The following is a 24,954-nucleotide window of genomic DNA, read 5'->3' on the forward strand; positions in this document are numbered from 1 at the left end:
ATATATCATTTGTATTGCTTGCGAAAACATGACTTGTCAAAATTCCTGTTGCATACTTTTTGGCGTAATTTGCATATACATACATAAACAAATTAAACAAAGCACTCGTGCAAAACAAAATAAGCAGCTTAGTTGTCATGGCAACATTGGAATTATTATAAATAAATTGAAATATACAAATTGCAGCTGACAGTGTAGTGAAAGAGAAATCATAGAGGTAAAATCAAGTGTATGAATGTGCATACAGTTATAAAATTGTGTATATGAATTATAATATGTACATATGTGTGTGCTGTCGGTAGTGCAGAAAGCAAAAATGGCAGACAAATAGTAGACTTTGCAAGCATCAGCAGACAAAAATGCTGACACAGTCTTGTTTTGTCGGCAAACGCTTATTTCATGTTTTTGTTTTTATAGCTGAAGCATGTGAATATTTTTGTTTTCGCTTATAATGCGATTTCATACGAATTGATGTGAAAAATGCAGCCAGTAGGAATTTGAAGGCTTTCGAACGTTAATATGGATAGTTTAAGATATATTTTATGGTCATATTAGTCACCCTCTAATTATACCCTGAACAGGGTATATTAAGTTTGTCACGAAGTTTGTAACACCCAGAAGGAAGCGTCGGAGGCCCTATAAAGTATATACATAAATGATCAGTATGTTGAACTGAGTCGATTTAGCCATGTCCGTCTGTCTGTCCGTCCGTCCGTTTGTCTGTATATATACGAACTAGTCCTTCAGTTTTTAAGATATCGTTTTGAAATTTTGCAGACGTTATTTTCTCTTCAAGAAGCTGCTCATTTGTCGGAACTGCCGATATCGGACCACTATATCATATAGCTGCCATACAAACTGAACGATCGGAATCAAGGGCTTGTATGGAAAACTTTCGCATTTTACTATATATCTTCACGGAATTTGGTGTGAGTTATTGTTCATAGAAATAATTTAATCTCCGAAAAAATTGTTCAGATCGGTTCACTATAGCATATAGCTGCCATACAAACTGAACGATCGGAATCAAGGGCTTGTATGGAAAACTTCCGCATTTTACTATATATCTTCACGAAATTTGGTGTGAGTTATTGTTCATAGAAATAATTTAATCTCCGAAAAAATTGTTCAGATCAGTTCACTATAGCATACAGCTGCCATACAAACTGAACGATCGGAATCAAGGGCTTGTGTGGAAAACTTCCGCATTTTACTATATATCTTCACGAAATTTGGTGTGAGTTATTGTTCATAGAAATAATTTAATCTCCGAAAAAATTGTTCAGATCGGTTCACTATAGCATATAGCTGCCATACAAACTGAACGATCGGAATCAATGGCTTGTATGGAGAACTTCCGCATTTTACTACATATCTTCACGAAATTCGATGTGAGTTATTGTTCATAGAAATAATTTAATCTCCGAAAAAATTGTTCAGATCGGTTCACTATAGCATATAGCTGCCATACAAACTGAACGATCGGAATCAAGGGCTTGTATGGAAAACTTCCGCATTTTACTACATATCTTCACGAAATTGGGTGTGAGTTTGTGCTCATAGAAATAATTTAATCTCCGAAAAAATTGTTCAGATCGGTTCACTATAGCATATAGCTGCCATACAAACTGAACGATCGGAATCAAAGGCTTGTATGGAAAACTTCCGCATTTTACTATATATCTTCACGAAATTTGGTGTGAGTTATTGTTCATAGAAATAATTTAATCTCCGAAAAAATTGTTCAGATCGGTTCACTATAGCATACAGCTGCCATACAAACTGAACGATCGGAATCAAGGGCTTGTATGGAAAATTTTCGCATTTGACGTGGTATCTTCACGAAATTTGACATGGATTACTGCTTAAGGTAATAATATAATCTCCGAAGAAATTGTTCAGATCGGTTAACTATATAACCTTAATGTTTTTAGCAAACAACCCGGCTAAAAAGAATTAGTAAAATGTTTTCTTTTTTTTACTCACTTTTTCTTACGTCTTTAGATTTGTTTAAACACATAGTTACTAAAAGAAAAGCACCTGTGAAGGGTATATTAGCTTCGGTACAGCCGAAGTTAACGTTTTTTTTTTGTTTTTTTTTTTTTATATTTTTTATGGAGATCAGATTTATCAGTTCAGATTGTTCAGATTTCTTCAAATAAATTCGTGTATTTCATTCACTTGTGTTGAAAATTTCTTCCATTTCATCTCAAATATTTTTCATTGGTGTTTTCCACACTGCCACTTTGTTCGCTACAACCCATTCCCCATCGTGCTCATAAGTGCTCCATCTCTTCCTCATCAACATACACACGTCAGACGCATAACAATAGTGCTGCTGTTGCTGCCATTAATGTCTAAAGTTGTAATAAATAATGTAATTACGTCATATAACAACGGTGCGGCATGAGAAAACATATAATAGCAATAATAGTAACAGCGACAGTAAAAACATAACAACAAAAACATGTCTGCAGATAAATTATATTTTTTTCACACACACATGCACTCAGCAGCACAACAGCGTGTACAAAGCGGGGATGGCATGCTTAAAGTGATGCCACAAATGCTGTTGTGTGTACTCGTAAAGCGGGCATGTCGAAATGCAGATAACGTATACGCAGTGGTGTACTGTACTGTTGCTGTTTGCTGCTGCTGGTGTTACAATGGCGTATGCGCATTCATTTACAAAGCTGGCAAGTGATATGCTTATGCAATGTGATTATACATATGAGTGTATGAATGTGTGGAAATGCTGTTGTTGTTGGTGGTGTGCTGATGTGTGTCATATAAGGAGAAATGTGAAAAATCCTATATACCCTTAATGCATTGATGTGAAATTTTTGAATTGAGGCATTTGGAAAGTGATGCAAAATACTATAAGCCCATAATACTGTTATAAAATAAACCAAACATTTTTAAATCGGTACTTATCTAATCTTTGGGCGGTAACCATAAGCAGAATATATGATTTCTCTCTGTCTTACACTCAAAAAGTGAATATGAATGTGCAGAGAAACAATATTACATTTCATATTTGAAAAAATTCACATTCAAAATTATACCGTTATATAGCAGAAATACCTGTGCTACATGCAATACCGCCGACAGTGTGCTTGTATGTACTTATACCCGAGCGAAGAGCAAAAGTAATGGGCAAGCATTATAGGCTTAATAAATGCATACATTAATGGAATTATGAAAAGCCGAATTTAATTATGAAGTTAATTAAAATTGCATATATTCTGATGCGATTAACTGATGAAAAGCAAATAGCAGATATGGCGGTGTGGATAATTGCAATGCGTGTGAATTAAGTGGATGCTGGAGTGTTGAATATGGTTGCAGATAAAAAAACAACAAGAAAAAAAGTTAATATTTTTAACTCTAGGATATAAAAAAAAACAAATAAGGAAGGGCTAAATTCGGGTGCAAACGAACATTTTATACTCTCGCAATTTTTTTATGAAATTTTCTTAATAGACCCATATATTCGGCAAAAATCCAATCCAAAAAATCGTCATCATATTCCATGACGTAATTCCTTTACCGATTTCACCCATTTTCATCAAAAAGCTACTCTATCCAGGACTATACGCTCGCTTAATTTGGCTAAGCTATCTCACATATTAACCAATATATACGGTATTAAAACCACCGTAAGTTTGACAATCCGTATACAAGTTTGGGTCCCTTCCGCCTTTTTGAATTTCACGACTATGTCAGAGCGCTACAGAGCTCGTATCTGGTAATACTATACATCTTTGAAATGTCTTGACATAATCTACAAAACGACGCTAGGCATGATTAGTTTGGATATTGCGTTCAACAGTTATATACGTGTAAACATGGAGTTCTCTAACCATGGATAAGCCAGCCGGCGGAGGACCTGTGACGACGAATACCGATCAAATCATGGAAAACATCGAGTTAGACCGACATGTCACGAGATGTCTGACATCGCCCAGGAGATAGGATTGGACATCATTTTGGACCATCTGCAGAAGGCTGGATACACAAAAATGCTTGATGAATGAGTGCCGCATGAATTGACGCAAAAAAAAACCTTCTGAATCGAATCTACGCCTGCGATATGCTGCTGAAACGGGACGAACTCGACCTATTTTTGAAGCAGATGGTGACTGGCGACGAAAAAATGGAACACATACGACAATATCCAGCGAAAAAGGTTGTGGTCGAAGACCAGTGAATCGTCCCAAACAGTGACCAAGCCAGGATTGACTAGAAAGGATTGGAAGGGAATCATCCACTATGAGCTGCTTCCATATGTCCAGCTTAATTCTACCATCTACTGCGCACAACTGGACCGCTTGAAGCAGGCGATCGACCAGAAGCGTCCAGAATTGGTCAACAGGAAAGGTGTAGTATTCCACCAGGACAACGCCAGACCGGACACTTCATTGATGACTCGTCAGAAGCTACGGGAGCTCGGATGGGAGGTTTTATCGCATCCACCATATAGCCCGGACATAGCGCCAAGTGATTAACACCTGTTCCTGTCCATGGCGAACGCCCTTGGTGGTGTAAAGTTGAATTCAAAAGAGGCTTGTGAAAAGTGGTTGTCCGAGTTCTTCCCAAATAAGGAGGGGGGCTTCTATGAGAGGGGTATTATGGAGTTGCCGTCTAGATGGAAACACTCTAACACTTTTTATAAAGCGTTGAATAAGGAACAAAAAAGCGGAAGGGAGATATTTGCCAACCTAATATTAGGTACATATACATAAGAGGGTTACAAGAAGATCTGACACGATTCTCAGTATTTCTTTCGAATATCTGTGAGATTTACATATATTTTCGGTAAAATTGGTATAGTGAAAGATTGTGAACCGATTTCGACCAAAATGTAGCAATAGGCTGCAAAGAGAATGTTATGAACCAAATTTCTTTGAAATTGGTAGAGTAGTTCCTGAGATATGGTTTTTGACACATCAGTGAGCCACGCCCATTCTCGATTATTTGTATCAATATTAGTACAGTCCTTTTACCATAATATTGCTGTAGTTTCTTGCTGAATTGAAGTTGTTTCTCACAGAACCTTTGTATGGAAGGTAGGCGAGGTTAGAATTCTGTCTTTTTTACTTATTTCGATTCGAGCGAGCTTGGAGTATTTATAAGTGTTTATTATAAAAAAACTACTTTATTTGCAAAAAAGTCTCAAATTTTTTCAAGCAACGCTACAACTTTCTTATTTTTTGTAACCTCTCTCTTTTATTTTTTTTTCTATTCCCTTTCATTTCACATTTCAAAAAAATGTCTTTCATTTCATTTTCACACTGAAGGTTTGTCAATTTAATTTTTATTTCATTACATAAAAAAATTCCAAGTTCGAAAAATTTATTGTAGAAAGTAAACAAATTGTTTGTGGCAGAATAAAAGAAAAAACCTCTTAATCTCCACTCTAGAACAGCATTTGAAATACATAATAGTGGCGCCACAGCGCACTTAACTCCACAAGTGAGGCAGTGTCTATTGCTTAAATGATTTCAAAATGTCCAAGCTGCTCTTGATCGCTAAGAAGCTGCTGCGCAAGCGCATAACAGATGCAGCCGATAGTGCACAAGCGGCGGAAGATGAGGCGAATCGGCCGAGTACCTCGGCGGCTGCGAAGCAAACGAAAACCGCTGTGAATAAACAGTCCGAAAATGTATTTGGGCACATTAAAGAAACGCAAAGATTCGAGCAAGATGATTGCCATATCGCTTTCAAGGCTGATGAGGCGTCCAAACAGCTGATAGCTAAAGATGAGTGGAGCAAAGAGGAAGAGTTGTTGCAAGAGGTATAGCGTGAGTTTATATAGAATTAAGAAAGTATGAGGATTACGAAAATATGTTGTCTAAAAGCGTAAGAGATTAGCTATGCAAGTGTGAGAACATTCTTCAACTGGCCTTATTTGAGAGTTCTTTATTTCTTCTAAGCTTCTCTTGGTATTGCCACACCTTTAATCTGTTTTGTTCGCGTACCATCCTCCTAACATCATTTCCCTTGATTGTGTTAAATTCTTTGTGCTTCTTCTTCTACTTTCATTCCATTTTTCTTCCATTTCCGTGTGTACACTAATTTCCATTCACCGTTAAGTACTCTTGTGGCCATTTAATTTCCGCTTTTGTTTTTGCGTGTCCACATTTACTTATCACATTTTTTCTGCATAATTTCCGCTGTCGGCTGGCAAATGAGGCATGAAAGCACGCATAATTATTCCTCTTCTTTGTTTTAGTTTTTTGTTTGTTCGCCTGCCTTCTTTCTTGTGGTTTCTCCTTTGGCTACATTTGCGGTTACATCAGCCTTTTGTTAGTGGCATAATTAATCAGTGGAGAGTAGTGCTTCCTGTTTAGGTTAAAGTTTAGTTTAAAAGTGTAGTTGAGTTGGTCAAGCTTTAAGCTCTTTTGATTCTTCAAATTAAAAGTAATATTTTGTGGCTTTCTCATATACATTTGGAATCGTTTTTAGTATTTTTTGTTCAAAAAAATATGACATTTATTCGACCTCGCTAATTGGTTAGTAAGAGGTTGTAAGATATCAGACAGTTTTGAGCGATTCATACTCTTTAATCAGTATTTCATTCGTCTGGATTTAAGTAATTTCAATTCTCAATGAGTTTATGAAATAATTACTTTATGTAAATGTCTTACTAATTTTATATAATTTCAACTCGACAAGAAGCTTTCTTCGTAATGATAATTTTTATTTTAATTTAAAGACATATTCATAATATATATGTATATATTATAGTATCTGGAAATCTGACCTACAAATATTATTCATAAAATTTGTTTCTTATCTAAATAATACAAATATTTTCTTTTCCATTACAGGTAAGTGGAAGCGTTTTACTCCTCAAAATATGTAAGTTTTATATGAAAGCAACTACGAATTAGTTTCAAAGGTTAGCCGACTTTTCAGACCTCGATGCGAGTATCAGCGCCGCCTATTGGATTCAGAAAAAGATCAAGTTAATATTTCTTACTTCGAAATAGCATATTCATTTTTCTGCATGCGAAAGTGAAACTCATTCGAAAACAAAAAGCTCATGCTTAAAAGCTCTGTATGGTTTCAAACCAAATCCATTTTTTTATTTTTCAATTCAAAATGATTGATTATACTTATATAATAACTAATACTAAAAGCTTTATCGAAAATGCTCATACTTAAAAGCTCTTTAGGATTACAAATATGTTCCATTTTTTGGTTTGTTTTCACAATGATTGAGCATACCTACATAATAACAACTATTAAAAACTTTATCCCAAAAGCTCATACATAAAAGCTCTTTAAGGTTACAAATCAATCCCATATTTTGGTTTTCTATTCAAAATAGCATACCTATATATTAACTACCACTGAAAGCTATTTCTCAAAAGCTCAGAGGCTCAAGGTCTCATACTTGAAAGCTCTTTAGCTTTACAAATCAGTCTCATTTTTTGGTTTTCTATTCAAAATGATTGAATACCTATATAATAACTACAACAAAAGCTTTATCCCAAAAGCTCATACTTAAAAGCTCTTAGGGTTACAAATTAGTAAAATTATTACCTATATATTAACTACTACTGAAAGCTATTTCTCAAAAGCTGAGAGGCTCAAGGTCTCATACCTGAAAGCTCTTTAGCTTTACAAATCAGTCCAATTTTTTTGTTTTTTCTTTTCTAAATGATTGATTGTACCTAAATAATTTTCCCATAAACCATTAAGAAAAAGGTTCTATAAACAAATATGATGTAATTGAGCGAATCATTTTAAGTACTCATCTTTTGACCGACTTCGGTATCTTTTCATCCCCATCTTGATTCACTATGACTGCAGGCTTACGCACTTACTCATACTATGTGTACTCATATGATATATAACAAAAATAACGGTAAACGAAAATCAACTTTTGTAATTTCAAAAGCGTTCACAAGAAAGTTAAGCCATCACTCATGTCAAAGTAAGAGAAACAACACGTGCTTATGACAACTTTGGGTCAATGCGAGCTGAAATAAGCTAGCTGAACATAAATCCATTTTAATAATGCGAAATTTAATTTTCAAAAATTTTTATGATAAATGATGTTAAAGTGCATTTGCTAAACGATTACATAAGCGAGAGAGACGCAAAGTTAAATTGCTACATTGCTTCGAAGCTTTTTGAGCTTTATTGGAAGCAACCAAATTGCTGCGCTGCAATGTAATGAAGAGGAAATTAATGAATGCAATTTGAAGAGCTGACAAGTCAAGACATTCGCAAGCAAATGAGAACTTACAAAAAGTTTTACAACTAAAATAACGGCAACAACAACAACAGCAAATATTTGAAAATATAAAAAGCGTTTAACGAAGCGCATGAAATTAATTGCGAAAATGCAACGATTTTTTGATGCGCTCGCTCGCTCATAAGAAATTATAATGAGTGACGTGGCCGAGGCGAACAAAGTTTTTTCTTGTGAAGGTTTGAAGGCACCTGGTGCGCTTGTATGCAAGTCATTAGCATAGTAATTATATATAATTTTTTCTTTTTTACTATTTAATAGCGCTTCATTTAAGCGCCATTTTCGTGTATTTATTTGCATATATAAGTGAATTGTTGCTATAGTCTTGCAGGTCAGCGTCTTTCAAGCGCTATATTGGAGCTGTTTTTGTTGCTTTTTTTGTGCTAAAAGTTTATTAATTTGCTGTCGCTTCACTTTATTATAGACAATGCAGCAAGCCAAGTGCTGCTAAGCGAATTTACTCGCCCTCACTGGCTCAGCGCGTGTATACGCTGCATTGAGTCTTGCATACTTTCAGGCGCTCTAGCCTGCTTGTGCTTAATTAAAGCCAACGCTAATTTTGTTACTTTTCTATTTGAAGCAAGTTAAGCATATTCATAGCTGAATGCAGTGTGCTGCAGCGGTGCAGCTCGCTTGTCTGCGCTAATTCTACTTTTTTTATAAAATATTTTTTTTTTTATTTTTAGTTTCTATATAGTTTTTTTCTAATATATAACAACTTTTTAACTTTTTTTTATTTTTTGAAATTTTTTTGGTTATTCTCGCCTCCAAACTTTTTCTGTTTAATTTTCTAGTGTTGGTAATTAAGTCACTTGTTGCGCTATAATTTCACTTTTCCCATCCATCACGTATCCCCCAACAGCGCATAAGTGCGCATTGCCAATTTGACCTCAGCACCTCTTACTTTGCGTGTAAGTATTCCCCTTGCTGTCATTGTTTTGCCACAGTTTTCCCCAGCTGGCATTTGTTGTGGTGCCCCAGAGTTGCCTTAGCAGCATATTTTTCCATGAAATTGTTTGCTTTTTGCTTTTTTTCTCCTTTACAAATTCCCCTTGAGTTTATTCAACTTTGTTTGATCGGTTTTGTTTTTGCCCACTCATCAGCGCATGTGGGAGTTCATTTTGTTTTCTTTATTTTTTTTTTGCTTTTTTTCATTTCGTGCCAATTCAATTGTGCGCCGCAGCCTGCTGTGTGCAAAGTCGTGCGCTTTCCGCGTTGCTTCTAAGCGTCTTCTGGCGCATTTGTTGCTCTTGTTCGCGTACTCACTTACCTAAGTTTCTTCATACGCTTCGCAGATGCTTAAGTACTCGCTTGTATGTATTTCTAAGTTATTTAAGCATGCTGAAGCAACACGTTTAATTGCTTGGAAAAATTCAAAGTGCTGTGAGTGAGCTAGAGCTTGGTTCAATTATTATACTGTCTGCCTTAACATATGTTTCGCCTGGCACCTTTGTCTTTTTTGAAGAATATGCTATACAAAATGTCATGCATTTAATAAACTTGACAACTCGTTACTAAAAAGCTCGATAAAGCTCTCTCTTTATGTATGAAGAGCGCAACATATGGCGTCGTAGATGAAAGTTTTTTCCTTAGACTGTGTAGATCGGCCATTAAACTACTCGGACAAGTCACTGATTTTACGTCTTAAGTCTGAAAGGTATATAGTTTAAGTCTGTTCAACGTGAAGAAGGATTTTAGCTTTATTTTCAGATGAAAATGGCAAAAGTAATATCCAAGAAAGCGGATGATAAGTTTCTGAACAATTTCTGGGCACAAAAGACATTTTTATTTAGTATAAAACTGTTTTCAATGTCCATTAGTGATTATAGAAAAAATACAACATACCCCAAAAGATATGAAAGCTTTCACTTTTGACTCAAAGCTCTCCACAAAGCTCTCTACCGAAATTGATGAAGTGACTGAACATTTTGGTTTATTTTCAATGAATTTGGGGTTCTTTCAAAAGCACTCAGTAAAGCTCAGAGTACTCTTTGTCAAGATATCAGCCATAAATAAGTGTTTCAAAACAGTTTCTGATACTTAAAAATACCACTATCTATCTCCCATTATTGATTCTAAGAAAAATTCAAAAATACTCGTAATAAAAATCCCAACTGGGTAATAGCATATCAATTTTAGAAAACTACCGAATTTGATGAAAGACGGAACATTTTAGTTTATTTTAATGGATTTTGGGTTCTTTCAAAAGCACTCAGTAAAGCTTTAAGCACTCTTTTTTTAAAAAATCAGCTATAAATAAGTTTTTGCACAGTTTCTGATGCTCAAAAATACGACTTATCAAATTTAACCTTGGTTCTTTTTCCCATTATTGAATCTAAGAAAAATTCAAAATTCTCCGAAAAATATGAAAGCTTTCACTTCTGACTCAAAGCTCTGCATATAAACGCAAAGTTTGTAATATCACATCAGTTGTACAGAACTAACGAAATCGATAATGTGAATAAAGAATTTAGTTAATTTGCAATGTTTTTATGGATATTTCATAAGCACTCAGTAAAGCTTAAATCACTATTTTTAAAGATATCAGCCATAATTCAGTTTCTGATGCTCAAAAGCCACTTATTTAATCTAAATCTGGTTCCGATTCTCGTTATTGCTTCTAAAAAAATCAAAATACGCCGAATGTTATGAAAGCTTTCACTTTTTACTCAAAGCTCTCCATATAGATGCAAAGCGAGTAATATCACTTACGTTTTACAAAACTACAAAATTAAGGAAGTGACAAAATTAATGAGTACTTTTTTAAGTTTTTAGGGATCTCTCAGAAAGACTCAGTAAAGCTTAAAGTACTCGATTCTAAAATATAAGCTTTCATGTCTTATTAGAAGGCATGTAATACATGTAAAGCTTCCAAGGTACAATTTTTAAACCTAACTTAGCTGAAAAAACTATTTAGAAATCCATACTTTTACTCTACTGCCAATTAAAATTTTCCCTCAAACATCAATAACCTCACCGCTGCTAACGATTTCTCGTACACTTTTTAAATGGTCAAAGCAAATGGGGTCATTTGAGGGGAAAAAGTAAACCTTGAGGTTAGAAAAAGTGGTGCACCAAAGCAAAGAACAACATTGACAGCAAGTGATTGGCGACAGATTTTCGCTTACCAACTCTTCATATGTTATATAAAATGCAAAAGAGCAATTGCCGTGGTACACACACTGCCTGCGCGCTAAAAAGTATGCTATGCCAACAGAGCAATATGTGTATGGCGCACGTTTCTCATATCCTTCAATGAAAATTGTTGCTCCATCAATGTTTTGTGTTCATTTTACGTGTGCATATGTGTGCTGTAAGTGATTTCCATTTGTTGTAGTCAATGGCTCGCCACTTCGCCAAACTTGTTTGTGGCGCAAAACTGGTGAAAACTATTTCCGCTCATATATATTTTATGTGCCACACATGCGGAAACTATTTTATTTTTATTTTCATTTACTTCCTTCAGCTTTGAACGCTAAATAAAAATAAAATATTTACAGCGCCGTCCAACGCTCAGATCGCTCGCTGCATTGGAACGGATTTTCCGTATGCATTTTTCAAATTTCTCTGCTCTTGTCTATCCCTTCCCCGCCGCCGTTATTTGTCGCGTTTTTCTCGTTCAGTAAGCGGCTTTTATTGGAAATGCATTTTATGCGTCAGCTTTTTGGCGTTTGCGATTTTTTTGCGTTTTCTCTCAGACCTGCAGTGCGTATCAGGAATTTGTGCTTCTCTGCTGCGGGCTCTAGCGCACAGTTTCTCATTTCCCGCATATGCTGGATTGCCAGTTCGCTTCGATAATCCAAAATCGAGCCGTAGTTTATTGGATTTTGCTTGGTTGCAGTTAAAGGCACTGTGTCTATGTTGAATGTAAATTGTTTTTATTGTTGTTGGGATTGTACTTAAATTGGTTCTTAAGTTATTTTCAGAATCTGTAGTTCATCGTCGAACTTATCCTTAAATATAGATATTTTTGGACATTTTTGGTATACAAATCTCTGTGACCTTGTAAAAGTGACCTATAATTTATTATGAAACTTAAGGCAGTAGTCTGCTTTAGAAGCCGAAAAAAAGCGTTTTTTTAGCAATTTTTTTTAAAGGGAAGGAAATGATTGCGGTAAGCGGAATTTTTAGACGATAGTGTACTATATTTAAGGCTTAAAAAACAATATTTATTATTAAAAAATATTGAAATTTTTTCAAAGTTGTAAGTATTTTTCTGGAGCGCCTGGAGTCTACACTTGTAAATCGGTGCCGGTGATGCAGGTCGTGCTTTGCATCTGAAACAGTAGAACCAATTTTTTTTTTTTTAATTTTTATAAGTTTCTTTTCTTTATGAACTAAAAAAATACCGAAGAAGTTATAAAATACCAAATTTTTTCGAAGTTTGAAAAAAAAATTCACTTTAAATTGCAAAACAAGTAGTTTAAATAATACTTTTGTCCAACTTTTTTAGTTCAAATAGAAGATAATTCAATACTGAAGCAAGATCACTTTAGTTTTTTTCGATCGGACATATATTCTTTTCGCTATCGCCGGCACCGGTTTCTAACACTTGTGAAAAATGAAAACTCGAGAAAACGCGCTTTAAAGTCTGCCTGAGCATTCGCACCTGCTCGACGCTCGGCCACTAAAACTGCTCTAGCTTCGAAAATATGTCGAATTGGCCTCTGGAATTTTAAAGACATATTATTGGATAGTTTTGGAAGAGATTTAAAACAAAAAAAATCTATTTTTTGAAGCCTGTAAAGCAGACTACTGCCTTAAGTTATGTTACGTTATGTTATCGATTTGTTAAGTTATGTTATGTAGTATTATGTTAGATTAGACCAAATATGTAAAAGTGAAAGTGAAGATTTCTTATAAAACGTATGTTATGTTATGTTAAGTTACGGTATGCTATGTTACGTTACGTTATGCTATGTCCTTTTTTGTTAGATTAGGCCTAAAAATAGTGAAAAATAATTAACTATGAAACTTAAGTTATGCTTTGGTTATGCTAAGTTATTTGTATGCTGTGTTATGTCATGGTTTATGTTATGTAATTTGTGTTATATTATGTATTATTATGTTGGATTAAACCAAAAAAATTTAAAAAAATAATTTATGAAATTTAAGTTATGTTAAGTTATGGTATGCTATGTTATGTTATGTACTATTATGTTAGATAAGCACAAATAAAAGTAAAAGTGAAGATTTATTATGAAACTTAAGTTATGTTAGGGTTATGTTAAGTTATGTTATGCTATGTTACGTTATGTTATGTTGTACTATATTATGTATTTTTCTGTTAGATTAGAACAAAAATAGTGAAAAAGAATTAATTATGAAACTTAAGTTATGCCATCGTTATGTTAAGTTATGTTTATGCTATGTTATGCTTTGATACGTCATGTTATTTTGTATTATGTTATGTACTATTATGTCTGATTAAACCAAAAAAAGAAAAAATTAAATAATTTATGAAACTTAAGTTAAGTTATGTTATGTTATGTTAAGTTATGGTATGCTGTGTTACGTTATGTTATGTGGTATTATGTTAGATAAGAGCAAATAAAAGGGACAACTAATTTAGTGTGAAACTTAAAAGCTTATGCTATGCTATGTTATGTTATGTTATGCTACGTTATGTTATGCTAAATCTGAAATTTAATTTATTATGACATTTAAGTTATGTTAAGTTAAGTTAAGTTATGTTAAGTTAAGTTAAGTTATCTTATGGTATGCTGTGTTATGCTATGCTGTTCTATGTTAAGTTATGTTATACTATGCTGTTCTATGTTAAGTTATGTTATGCTATGTTATATAATGTTTTCCTATTTTAAAATAAAATTTTAGTTTTTTAATTGTCTCAGCGGTATATCTAATAATAAGAAAAAAATATTGCTCAACATAATATTTGTTCAATTACCATTATTATAATTCCTGAAATATTTCTCCATTTACCGAAATATAAAAATATCATTTAATGATACTTAATGAGCTTTTAATAAAACCATTTATTTAACCCAAATAAATTTACTGCAATAAATCATAAAATACATGCCATATGTATTAATGCATTTGCAATTTACTACTCGAACTAAGCAAACTCGCTCCCACAAACACATTCATATGCATATTGCATGCTTAATGCGCGAAATATTTATTTAATACACAATAATTGCCTCGAAAAAAATTTGCATTATTAGCGTGTAATTTACAAGCGATATTCTAGCCAGTAAAAAATTATAAAAAATAATAATAATGCTAATAGAAATTAATTACATATCAGCTTACACAATAGCTGCGACTATTATACACAAGTGTTAAAATAATTTTTTTTCTATTTTCTTGTTGTTTTTATAAATTTTAATTAAGCATTTATTGAAAAATGCCAACCAAACCGAGTTGATTAAGTTGTTACCATTAGCTAAATGTAAATTATTACAAAAGCGCTTGTTGTTCTTATTGTTGTTGTTGTTGTGCTAGCTATTATGGCTTGTTAAGCAAGCACACATCCATACATACACACATATATACATACATATATGTATGTATTAAATTCCAAGTGCTATTAAATTACATACATATTTGCCTCACCAACCGAACAGTAGGTTTAGCGGCGCACAGGGCGTATGAGTGATGCACTTAATTGAATTCCATATTTGTTAATGTACAATATACAAATATATGCATATGTAAATGTAAATGTGCGTTTTGTATTCAAACCATTGTAATTGCAGCATGTTTACAATTACACTAAAGGTATTAATTATTGCTTACAGTATATGGGTAGATTAGTGCTTGGTTGTGTGGCGAATGTGGCGTTGCTAGACAACACGGCGTATACGCAACATTTACGTATGAAGGTTCTATGACGAGTAAAAGAGCGAGTATGAAAGATGTAGGCAATCTAGATAATATTTAAGCTGTTGTTCCTATATTATTTCGATTGTAGAATATATTTTTGCTGATTTTAGAAGTTTAAATATTCAACGATAGGTGGGTTCCAAAATTTCAAAATTTGAAAAAAAAATTTTTGTCTTAATAATTTTAATTAATTTTTTTTTCTCAACTTTTGTCTTATATTGCAATTTTTTTAAAATATTATCCAAAAATTTCAATACAATCCGAGTAATATTCTAAGGTATATACCCTTTGGAAGTTCCGCCCATCAGACCCCGTCGGTATAAATGTAAAACTTTAAACGCATTTATTAAAAAAAAAAAATTTCAAGTCGATTTTTTTCAAATTTTGCACAAATCTTTGGAATAATATTATCTAGAATTTTTTTTATGTTTTTTACAACTATTTTTTTTCGAGCCCACATATGGCGAAATTTTGACCAAAAAGAGTTTTTGGTTCAAATTCTGTCAAAAATTAAAATTTCAATATTTTCTTTTTTCCTTCGTTCTTTAATGTACTGTGAACCAATCATGAGTTATGATGTCCCCTGTAAGATCTTTTTTTTGGCCATGTCATCGTAGATGAGGTGCCAAGGGCTGATTTTCGGAATTTTTAAATAAAAATTTTACAAAATACTGTTGCAATATGTATCTTTGATATGCTGGACTGTTTAAGGCGGTCATCTGCTTTACAGGCTTCAAAAAATCGATTTTTTTGTTTTGTTTTAAATCTCTTCCAAAACTATCCAATAATATGTCTTTAAAATTCCAGAGACCAATTCGACATATTTTCGAAGCTAGAGCAGTTTTAGTGGCCGAACGTCGAGCAGGTGCGAATGCTCAGGCAGACTTTAAAGCGCGTTTTCTCGAGTTTTCATTTTCACAAGTGTTAGAAAACGGTGCCGGCGATTGCAAAAAGAATATATGTCCGATCGAAAAAAACCAAAGTGATCTAGGTTCAGTATTAAATTGGACAATTGGACAAAAGTATTATTTAAACTACTTGTGTTGCAACTTAAAGTCAATTTTTTTTCTTAAAAAAGTGATGTTTTTTTTTTTAAACTTCGAAAAAATTTAGAATTTTATAACTTCTTCGGTATTTTTTTGTTCATAAAGAAATAAAACTTATAAAATTAAAAATAAAATTGGTTCGACTGTTTCAGATGCATCGCACGACCTCCATCACCTGCATCCATTTACAACTGCAGACTCCAGGCACTCTAGAAAAATACTTACAACTTTGAAAAAATTTCAATATTTTTTAATAATAAATATTGTTTTTTTAAGCCTTAAATATAGTACACTATCGTCTAAAAATTCCGCTTACCGCAATCATTTCCTTCCCTTTCAAAAAAAAAAAAATGCCTCAAAAACGCTTTTTTCGGCTTCTAAAGCAGACTACTACCTTTAATGAAAATTAAATTAATTTTAAAATAATTTTAAAAATTGTTTTTGGCCTCTGAAACTCACAAAACTCCTTAAAGAGAAAGTTTGAAGGTTGTGGGCTAACTAGTTATATTTATGGCATTATTTCGATTGTGAAATATATTTTTCTGATTTTAGAAATTTAAATATTTGATGATAGTCGCCGAATTGAGCTTTTGACACTTCCGATGATATCATCAAATGGCTTGATAATATTTTTACATTCATCGAAACAGCTAGTAATCTTATAATCTTCAAAAATTCTCTAGAGAATATAGAAATCACACATTTAAATTAGTTTTTAACTAACAACTATCAGTTTTTTCTTATAAAATATTTCATACATTTTTAATGAGCGAAATTACTTTAGCCTTCAAACATTTACTCCTTGCCATTTTTCTGGGTTAAGCATTTGTTGCTTTTTACTTTTCTTATAATTAAATATTAAAAATATGCAAACACATACATATAAAAAAGCAACAGAGCAGAACGGTATGCCGTCACCTTCAATTTAAATGCATGTGAATACTAAATGCAACTACAACAACAACTACTAGTAGACTAAGACTCACGCAGGTAGTGGCGCTAGCACTTACTCACACATACATTTCTCAGTGCTCACAAGACCCAAACCAGCGCTGTCCATCACTCGCCAAAAACTTAGCTGCTAAACTAAAACTAAAATCTAGCACTTCAACTCACTTGCGCCTCATTGCATAATGCATAATGCAACACCTTCGAATGCAACTGTATATTTATATGCTGGTATACATATATATAGTATACAAGAGTATATGTGTTAGTATGAGTTTGACGTGGCATGCAACCAAAGTGTGATCTACGGCACATCAACAGTCTTGTGGCAGGGTGTGGTTTAAACAGTTACCTGGTTACTCGACGTTTTAGTGCTGATGTTGACACATACACATACACACATACACACATATATACTCTCATATATATCTCACACACTCACCTATAATGCAGCTCAGTTGCCTCCTAATATCACACCTCAAGCGTTTGCTTGCCTTAAATACAATTTATGTATGCTTTGCTTAGCTTAGCTGAGCTTGCTTTGGTATACATTTGTGTGTGTGTAGACTTCACAGTTGCTCTGTGTGTGTGTTTGTGGTCTTTACTCTTTCCCTCTGTTTGTGTATGTATGTGTGCTCTCCCTGCTAAACCGCCTGCTGTTCGTGGTTAACACTACTGTCTCGCATTGTTGTATGTTCGCTTGGTCAATGGCATACATTTTGGTTGTGGCATAAACACCGGTTGCCAGCGCAACAGCTTTACGGTCATTTACCTCAAAATAAATATCAACGCAAAACAAATCACAAATCGTACAAATACAAATACAATTCAATATTTGGATTGTAAATTCGAAAAATACAAAAGCACATACAAAAACACACACAGCTATATATTTTTAATGCTGTGCAGTTGAAATTGATGATTGCGGTTGCACTTTATTTGCAGGCATAAATTTTGATTTGGCATTTTCTGACGCGTGCAACAGCTACTGTGTGTGTTGTGTTTGCCTAATGGCTGGATTTGTTGTTGGTTTATTTAAATTGGTTATCATAGGTTGCACTAAATTTAAATTAGTCTTTATTTGATTTCAGGTTAGAAGAATAATAGTAGTAATTAGCTTCATAGACTCTTAAGAAAGGTAAACTACCAGCTTTGAGGTGTGTTCAAAAAATAACGGGAATTTTGGTTTTTGAAAAAAAAATATTATTCATTCGTCTAGTTTAATATTGTTAACTTCAGATTAGTTCGCTTTCTATAAGTACATTTAACCCCATCAGATCAGTATTTTGAGATAACCTCAGAAAACCAATATGGCGGACAGCGATTTTTAAAATTAATTCTGTGTTAAAAAAATAACGGGAATTTTGGTTTTTGAAAAAAAAAATATTATTCATACATTTAGATTAATATTGTCAACTTCAGGTGAGTTCACATTCGATAAGCCCATTTAACCCCATCAGACCAGTGTTTTGAGATAACCCCAAATAACCAATATGGCAAACAGCGATTTTTTAAATTCATCGGATTCGCTTGAAACTCGCTACTCGGGTGTTTTCGGTGCTACAAATTACGAATCAGGTTTTGGTTTTTCAAAACTCAAAATGGCGGACCCAATATGGCCGACGATTTTTTGAAAAATTCATCGGAATCACTTGAATCTCGTTACTCGGGGATTCTCGGGGTCGCTGATTACAAAAAAATTTTTTGTGTGGCTATATAATTAACAAAAGTTAGGTTATGTCGAAGAGGAAATAGGATGTTGTTTTTTTTTTTACTAGACATCACTGAGCAAAAGCGTCAACACATTCTGTGTACAGTTCTAGAACTCAAGGCTCTTGAATGTCTTCATTTCGAAACTAGTAGCTGATACCGAGCTGTCATTAATGAGTGGATGAAGGAAATAGGATGTTGTTGCTTTATACTAGAGCTCGCTACTCGGGTGTTTTCGGTGTTACAGATTACGAATCCGGTTTCGGTTTTTCAAACTTCAAAATGACGGACCCAATATGGTCGATGTTTTTTTTTGAAAAGTTCATCGGAATCACTTGAATCTCGTTACTCGGGGGTTCTTAGGGTCGCTGATTACAAAAAAAAGTTGTGTGGCTGTATAATTAACAAAAGTTAGGTTAGGTCGGAGAGGAGATAGGATGTTGTTGTTTTATACTAGAGATCACTGAGCAAAAGAGTCAACACATGCTAGGTACAGTTATAGAATAGCAGCATCTTGAAGTATCATCATTTCGGAAATAGTAGCAGATACCGAACTGTAATTGAGAGGTACCGAGGTTCTAAAACTCTCAATAAATCACTGTAATACCATTTTCCAAAATCTTTAAACTGAAAGCTTCACACATTCTTCCTTCTCTCTCTCTCTCTCTCTCTCTCTCTCTCTCTCTCTTCCTACACTTCCCTAATATTTATTTGCTTTTATTATCGGTTAGCAAATTGCCCACAACATACTTCGCCGCTCTTCCTCTCCTCAAGCGCTCTAACTTTCTTGCAATTTGTTGCCAAGACACACATTTATGTTCGTTTGTAAGTTAAAAACTTGTTAACGCACACAACATCAACAACAACAAACATGTGTGCTTATACTTTTAAAGTAGTGTAAGTAATTTTCTTATTTAGTTAGACTAGGAGACAGGCTATAAAGTTCGAAATGCACTAGCGCTGTAGCAGCTTAGGGAATAAAGTTTGCGCTGTGAGTGAGAGCCAATTTTAGTTTGAGTAATGGTGAAGAAGGTGAAAGGGTTTACATGCCGTAGTAAATATATAAAAATACCTCTCTAAGTATACCTGCTATCCGGAGGGTCAGCCACCACTACTAGTCTCAAAATAATATTTTTTTCTCTTTTTACACTAACAAACTATAGCACTAAACTATATATGAAATATGACATTCTTCACAAGTTTTTTAGCCGCCTTTGTATTGAGTGCAACAACACTCATCCTCGCAGAAGAACTAATTTTCTGCCTTACTTTTCCACTTATCCCACTTACTTAAGTGTCTCGTGTTTTCTTTTTGCTTCGTTTTGCTTTTAAAGTTTTCCACAAAGCATTTGTTGGTTTTATGCTACATATATATTGGGTTTTGTCATCAATTTCTTTCTTCACACATATACATTATTACAATAACAACAATAATAATATTCGTTTCCAGACGCTTGGTTAAGTGAATTGTATGTGACTTTTATTTTATTTACACTTGAGATAGATTTGCGGTACAACTGAAAGCCGGAAACGGAAGTTGATTGTGAAGTAGAGGCAGAGAAAGGAATGAAAGAAATATATTTGAAGGAAGCCTGATAGATATATCAATATTATTTATATTTCGAGGGGTTTGAATGTACTTATTGCCAAGAAATAGTGGAAGAAGATAAACTTGTTGTTAAAGTCTTAATAGTATTCTTCAGACAAGGGAAACGTTGTCCATTGTAAAAATTTAACAGCCCTTGATCAGAGTTTTGGAAAGTGCAACAATGATTGTTGATTAATAACACCGGCCAACACTCAATTTGCTTCTTTGAATTTACCAATGATTTCATGATATAGCTTTTTGATACCCTCCACTTAACTTATGGCCTAAAAAAATTAGTGGAGGATAGGTTAGATTAGGATAGGTACGAAGGCTGTTTCCCTATACAGGGGACCCAGACTATCGAGAGCAGTCCTTTGTGATACCGTAAAATTCAACCACCTCACTTATTTATGAATCGACAAAGCGCTTAGAATCTACCACAAATCTGCAGAGGTTTTTAACTTCTGTATCAGATAAAGTTATATCCAAGGATTTTTTGTCTAGATCTCGCAAAGGCGGGACATTCCAAAAGAAAATGCTGGGAGGATTCTACTTCACCTTCTTCTAGGCAGCTTTTGCAGCTAGCATCTGGTAAAATTTTTAATTTGACCGCGTGAGTCCCGATGGGACAATGGCCAGTTAGAACACCTATAACTTGGGAAAGATTGATCTTGTTTAGGGCAAAGAGTTCCCTTGACCTCTTGCGATTTACTTTGGGCCAGAATGATCTTGCGACAGAACAGGTGCTAGTGACTGTCCAGCGCCTGCTCAGTTCAGCTGTGACCCATTCATCCAGAAGCAAGTTGCAAGAGGACAGCGGCGCTCCTATTTGTTCCCATTCCAAAAGAAGTGCCTAGCCTAGCAAGCTCGTCAGCCTTGCAGTTTCCTGCAATTCCGCTGTGACCAGGCACCGAAAACTAGTATGATAGCAAAGTGCTCCGATGCAACTGATAACGAGGACTGGCAATCCTTTACCAGCCTGGAGCGCACAGTCATTGAGCTTAAGGCTAATATTGCCGCCCTACTATCAGAGTGGATCGTCACCTTTCTGAAAGCTGCTGCACTCCGCAGCAGTGAATCCGCTGCAACCTTTATGGCCGCCACTTCTGCTTGAAACACGCTACAATGGTCCGAAAGCCTGAAGCTGAAGTTGATGAGAAGTTCCGGACAATAAACTCCTTCTGATTACAGATTTGAATTCAGCGCACTGAAATTAACTAGAATCAGTTGATAAATTCAAAGAAGCAAACATTTTTTTTTTTAATTTTGTCGGGCTGTGTAATGAACCAATGAATTATATTCTAGAATTTTTGCCTTTTTGGGGAGAGACTTTGTTAAACTAACATTTCATATTATTTTTTTAACCAAGCGCCAAAATGTAGGCAACAAATATAGTTGTTTTGTGTATCGAAGTGAAAATGTAGTATACCCTTAGGATGGAAAGGAAAATTAGGAAATTTAAATGATCGAAGAAAACTGCGAGAACGAGATAGTTTTGGAATACTCTGAGCACATGACTATCACTAAATTTGTTATTAGTTCAAATGTTAGCCGAAAGAAAAATTTTAAGAACATATTTTTGAATAATACATATAAATTCTACATAAACACATTTACCTATTCCAATTTAAAATACCTCAATTATACGCCTAAAAGTATGCAAATATTGAATATGCCAAAAGCATTGCATACTTCCGCTACAGTGAGTTCTATCAACCAACCAAAAAACTGACCTACATTACATGTACTATCTAATAGGGCACGTACTCCTCGCCCCTCCCAGCGCTTACAAAACTTCCGTTAGCATGCAAATTGAAATCATAACGCATGCGATACATAATCAAATCCATTTGGCACTTTGCTGCGCCTGGGCATGCCCGCTGTTTTTGCACATTTATTTTCGTGAGCCAACGTTACACTGTGTAACAAGTGCCCCCTAGCGGCCGGAAACTGCAATTTATTGCACATTGTAACGCGCTGTGAAAGTTTTGCTCGCACACACGAGTATTGAATTGCAAATAAACAAAACAAATGCGAGTATATGTGGTAAGTGGCATGCAACACCCACGCGAGGAGTAACAAATCGAATGTAACAGTGGGCGAAAATAAGCAAAACAAAAATAAAATTGAAAATAATATTTGCGGGCAAATTGAATCGCAACAAAAATTGGTGGCGCACGGAAATGGCGGAAAGTTACTGGCGAAATTGCTATGCAATTGAACACAGGCACACACATGGGTACCATTTTCAGATTGTATGCGAGCAGTTATATATCTGTATATACATATATATTCCACCGACAATTTGTATTTAATTGCGTGCATACGTTCTCCATGCCCAGCAGCAACAAATTGTTATAGGCGCTCTGTATTTGTTGCTGTATTGCTGCTCGCGTGCGTGTCTCCCGTTTAATTGTATGCCTGCACACATCCACAACACACACTCATGTGACTCAGTTAATTTATCTCTTCATTTTATTTGTTTGCATGTCTGCGTATGCATATGCAAATGCCTTTCCTTTCCTTTCCTATCGGCGCTTCCTATTTATCTGTTTGCCTTTTTGCAACCAGCGCCTTTCCGTTCCCGCCACGCTTGAGTTATGCACTCAACCTTATTTCATTCCACTTATTTAATAACTCCATTAGTCCGTTTGCCGAAGCGGGCTGTTTGTAAGGGCATTCGTCGCTGCGTCCATGGCTTGCAATGTCCACACAGTGTTGCCACATTAATATTTATGCCACATCCATTCATTTGCATTGTGCCGTGCCGTGAGTCGTTCATTTGTTGCTTTACTCCAACCACTCCCAGTGTAGCTGAGTGTGAGTAGATATTTCAAATGAGTGTGTATTCACAAATACCGGTTGCTTTGCTTTTCAGTTCGTGCTAAAAGTCCAGACTTGTTGTTAAAAGTTATTGACATTGTTAAGTATGCAAGGATTAAGTTGGATTAAGTTTTCTCTAATCCATATAAACAAAAATGTTACGGAAAATATGGCAACTCTGTAATTTAAAAGCTGTTAATATATTTATACTCAATAAATACTGGAGGTTTACAAAAATATCCATATTCTCGACGATATTTACTTTCACAGTAGTGCGGGATACTTCGGGGTTTCGATTTGAAGCTCTACTCTGGTAGTTACCGGCGAAATTTTTTCAAAAGTTCTCTACTATGGTTCATAAATTCACTGCTGAAGACATTTCACTTTTAAAATTTATGTATAGAACTGTGGTGAGATCTATGGATGGTGCTTACGGTCTTTCGGAGGATCAATCTGGGACAAATAATAATCCCTGTCTTCAAGAAATGCTGGTTTTTCGGTATTTCCATATTCTCGACGATTTTCACATTCCCAGTAGTACAGGATCCTTCGGGTTTTCAACTTGGAACCCTACTCTAGTAGTTACCGATGAAATTCTTTCAAAACTATGGATCTTACTATGGATCTTAAATCCACCGTTGATGGATATTTTACTTCTCAAAATGTATCCACAGAAGTATGTTGAGGCCTATAGATGCTGCCTACGGTTTTTCAGGTCTTGAAGAAATGTTAGTTTTTCGAAGTTTCCATATTCTCGACGATATTCAATTTCTAAACTATACAGGATCCTTCGTGTTTTCAACTTGGAGCCTACTTTAGTAGTTACCGGCGAAATTCCTTCAAAATTCTTTACTAGGCTTCTTAAATCCACCATTGAGAATATTTTTACTTCTGAAATGTATCTACAGATCTATGTTAAGACCTATAGATACTGCCTACGATCTCGCAGGCGTCTCCTGCGACACAGAATAATCCCTGTTTTGAAAAAATGCTGCTTTTCGAAGTTTCCTGTCTGGTTTTGGAAGTTTTTAATATCCAGTGCGTTGAGATCTTCTTTTTGGGCTGATATAGTTATCTCCAGAACTTTTCTGGGACCTATAGACGATGCCTACGGTCCTCAGGCGATGCGTCAAGGGTTAAATAAACCCTATGTATGCACGTGATTGGCGTTGCAACCGTTTAACCGGTTTTAGCCGAATCGACGATAGTGCGCCACTTCTCGCTCTCCTTCGCAGTTCGGCGCCAGTTGGAGATCCCAAGTGTAACCTGGTCGCTCTCCATCTTGTCCCTCCAACACTTTCATGGCTGCAGTGTTTTCGTCCATTCGGACAACATGACATTGCCAGCGTAGCCGCTGTCTCTTTATTCGCTGAACTATGTCAATGTCGTCGTATAACACATACAGCTCATCATTCCATCTTCTGCGATATTCGCCGTTGCCAATGTTCTGAGGACCATAAATCTTGCGCAAAATTTTCCTCTCGAAACCTCCTACTGTCGTTTCATCTGATGTTAACATCGTCCAAGCTTCTGCACCATAAAGCAGGACGGGAATGATAAGCGACTTGTAGAGCTTGATTTTGGTTCGTCGAGAGAGGACTTTACTGTTCAATTGCCTACTCAGTCCAAAGTAGCACCTGTTGGCAAGAGTGATTCTGCGCTGGATTTCGAGGCTGACATTGTTCGTGTTATTGATGTTCCCTGGTTCCCAGATATAAAAACTA

General features: G+C 35.0%; 1 protein-coding gene across 2 annotated transcripts in view; it reads left to right on the forward strand.

Annotated features, from left to right (window-relative positions):
* Atp2c1_3 (calcium-transporting ATPase type 2C member 1) overlaps positions 1 to 24,954 on the forward strand; it is a 133,095-nt gene that overhangs the window by 35,608 nt on the left and 72,533 nt on the right. The window contains exon 1 of one of the 2 annotated variants that reach the window (XM_011197516.3): positions 5,314 to 5,797. The exons of the other annotated variant lie outside the window; for it this stretch is intronic. Coding sequence (XP_011195818.2) covers positions 5,510 to 5,797 — 288 coding nt within the window. The 5' untranslated portion in view covers positions 5,314 to 5,509. Of the gene's footprint in view, positions 1 to 5,313; positions 5,798 to 24,954 lie in introns of those variants that run through there. 2 annotated transcript variants of the gene reach the window in all.

The sequence above is a fragment of the Zeugodacus cucurbitae genome, chromosome 4 (genome assembly GCF_028554725.1).
Source record: "Zeugodacus cucurbitae isolate PBARC_wt_2022May chromosome 4, idZeuCucr1.2, whole genome shotgun sequence".
In the NCBI taxonomy this organism is placed as follows: Eukaryota; Metazoa; Arthropoda; class Insecta; order Diptera; family Tephritidae; genus Zeugodacus; species Zeugodacus cucurbitae.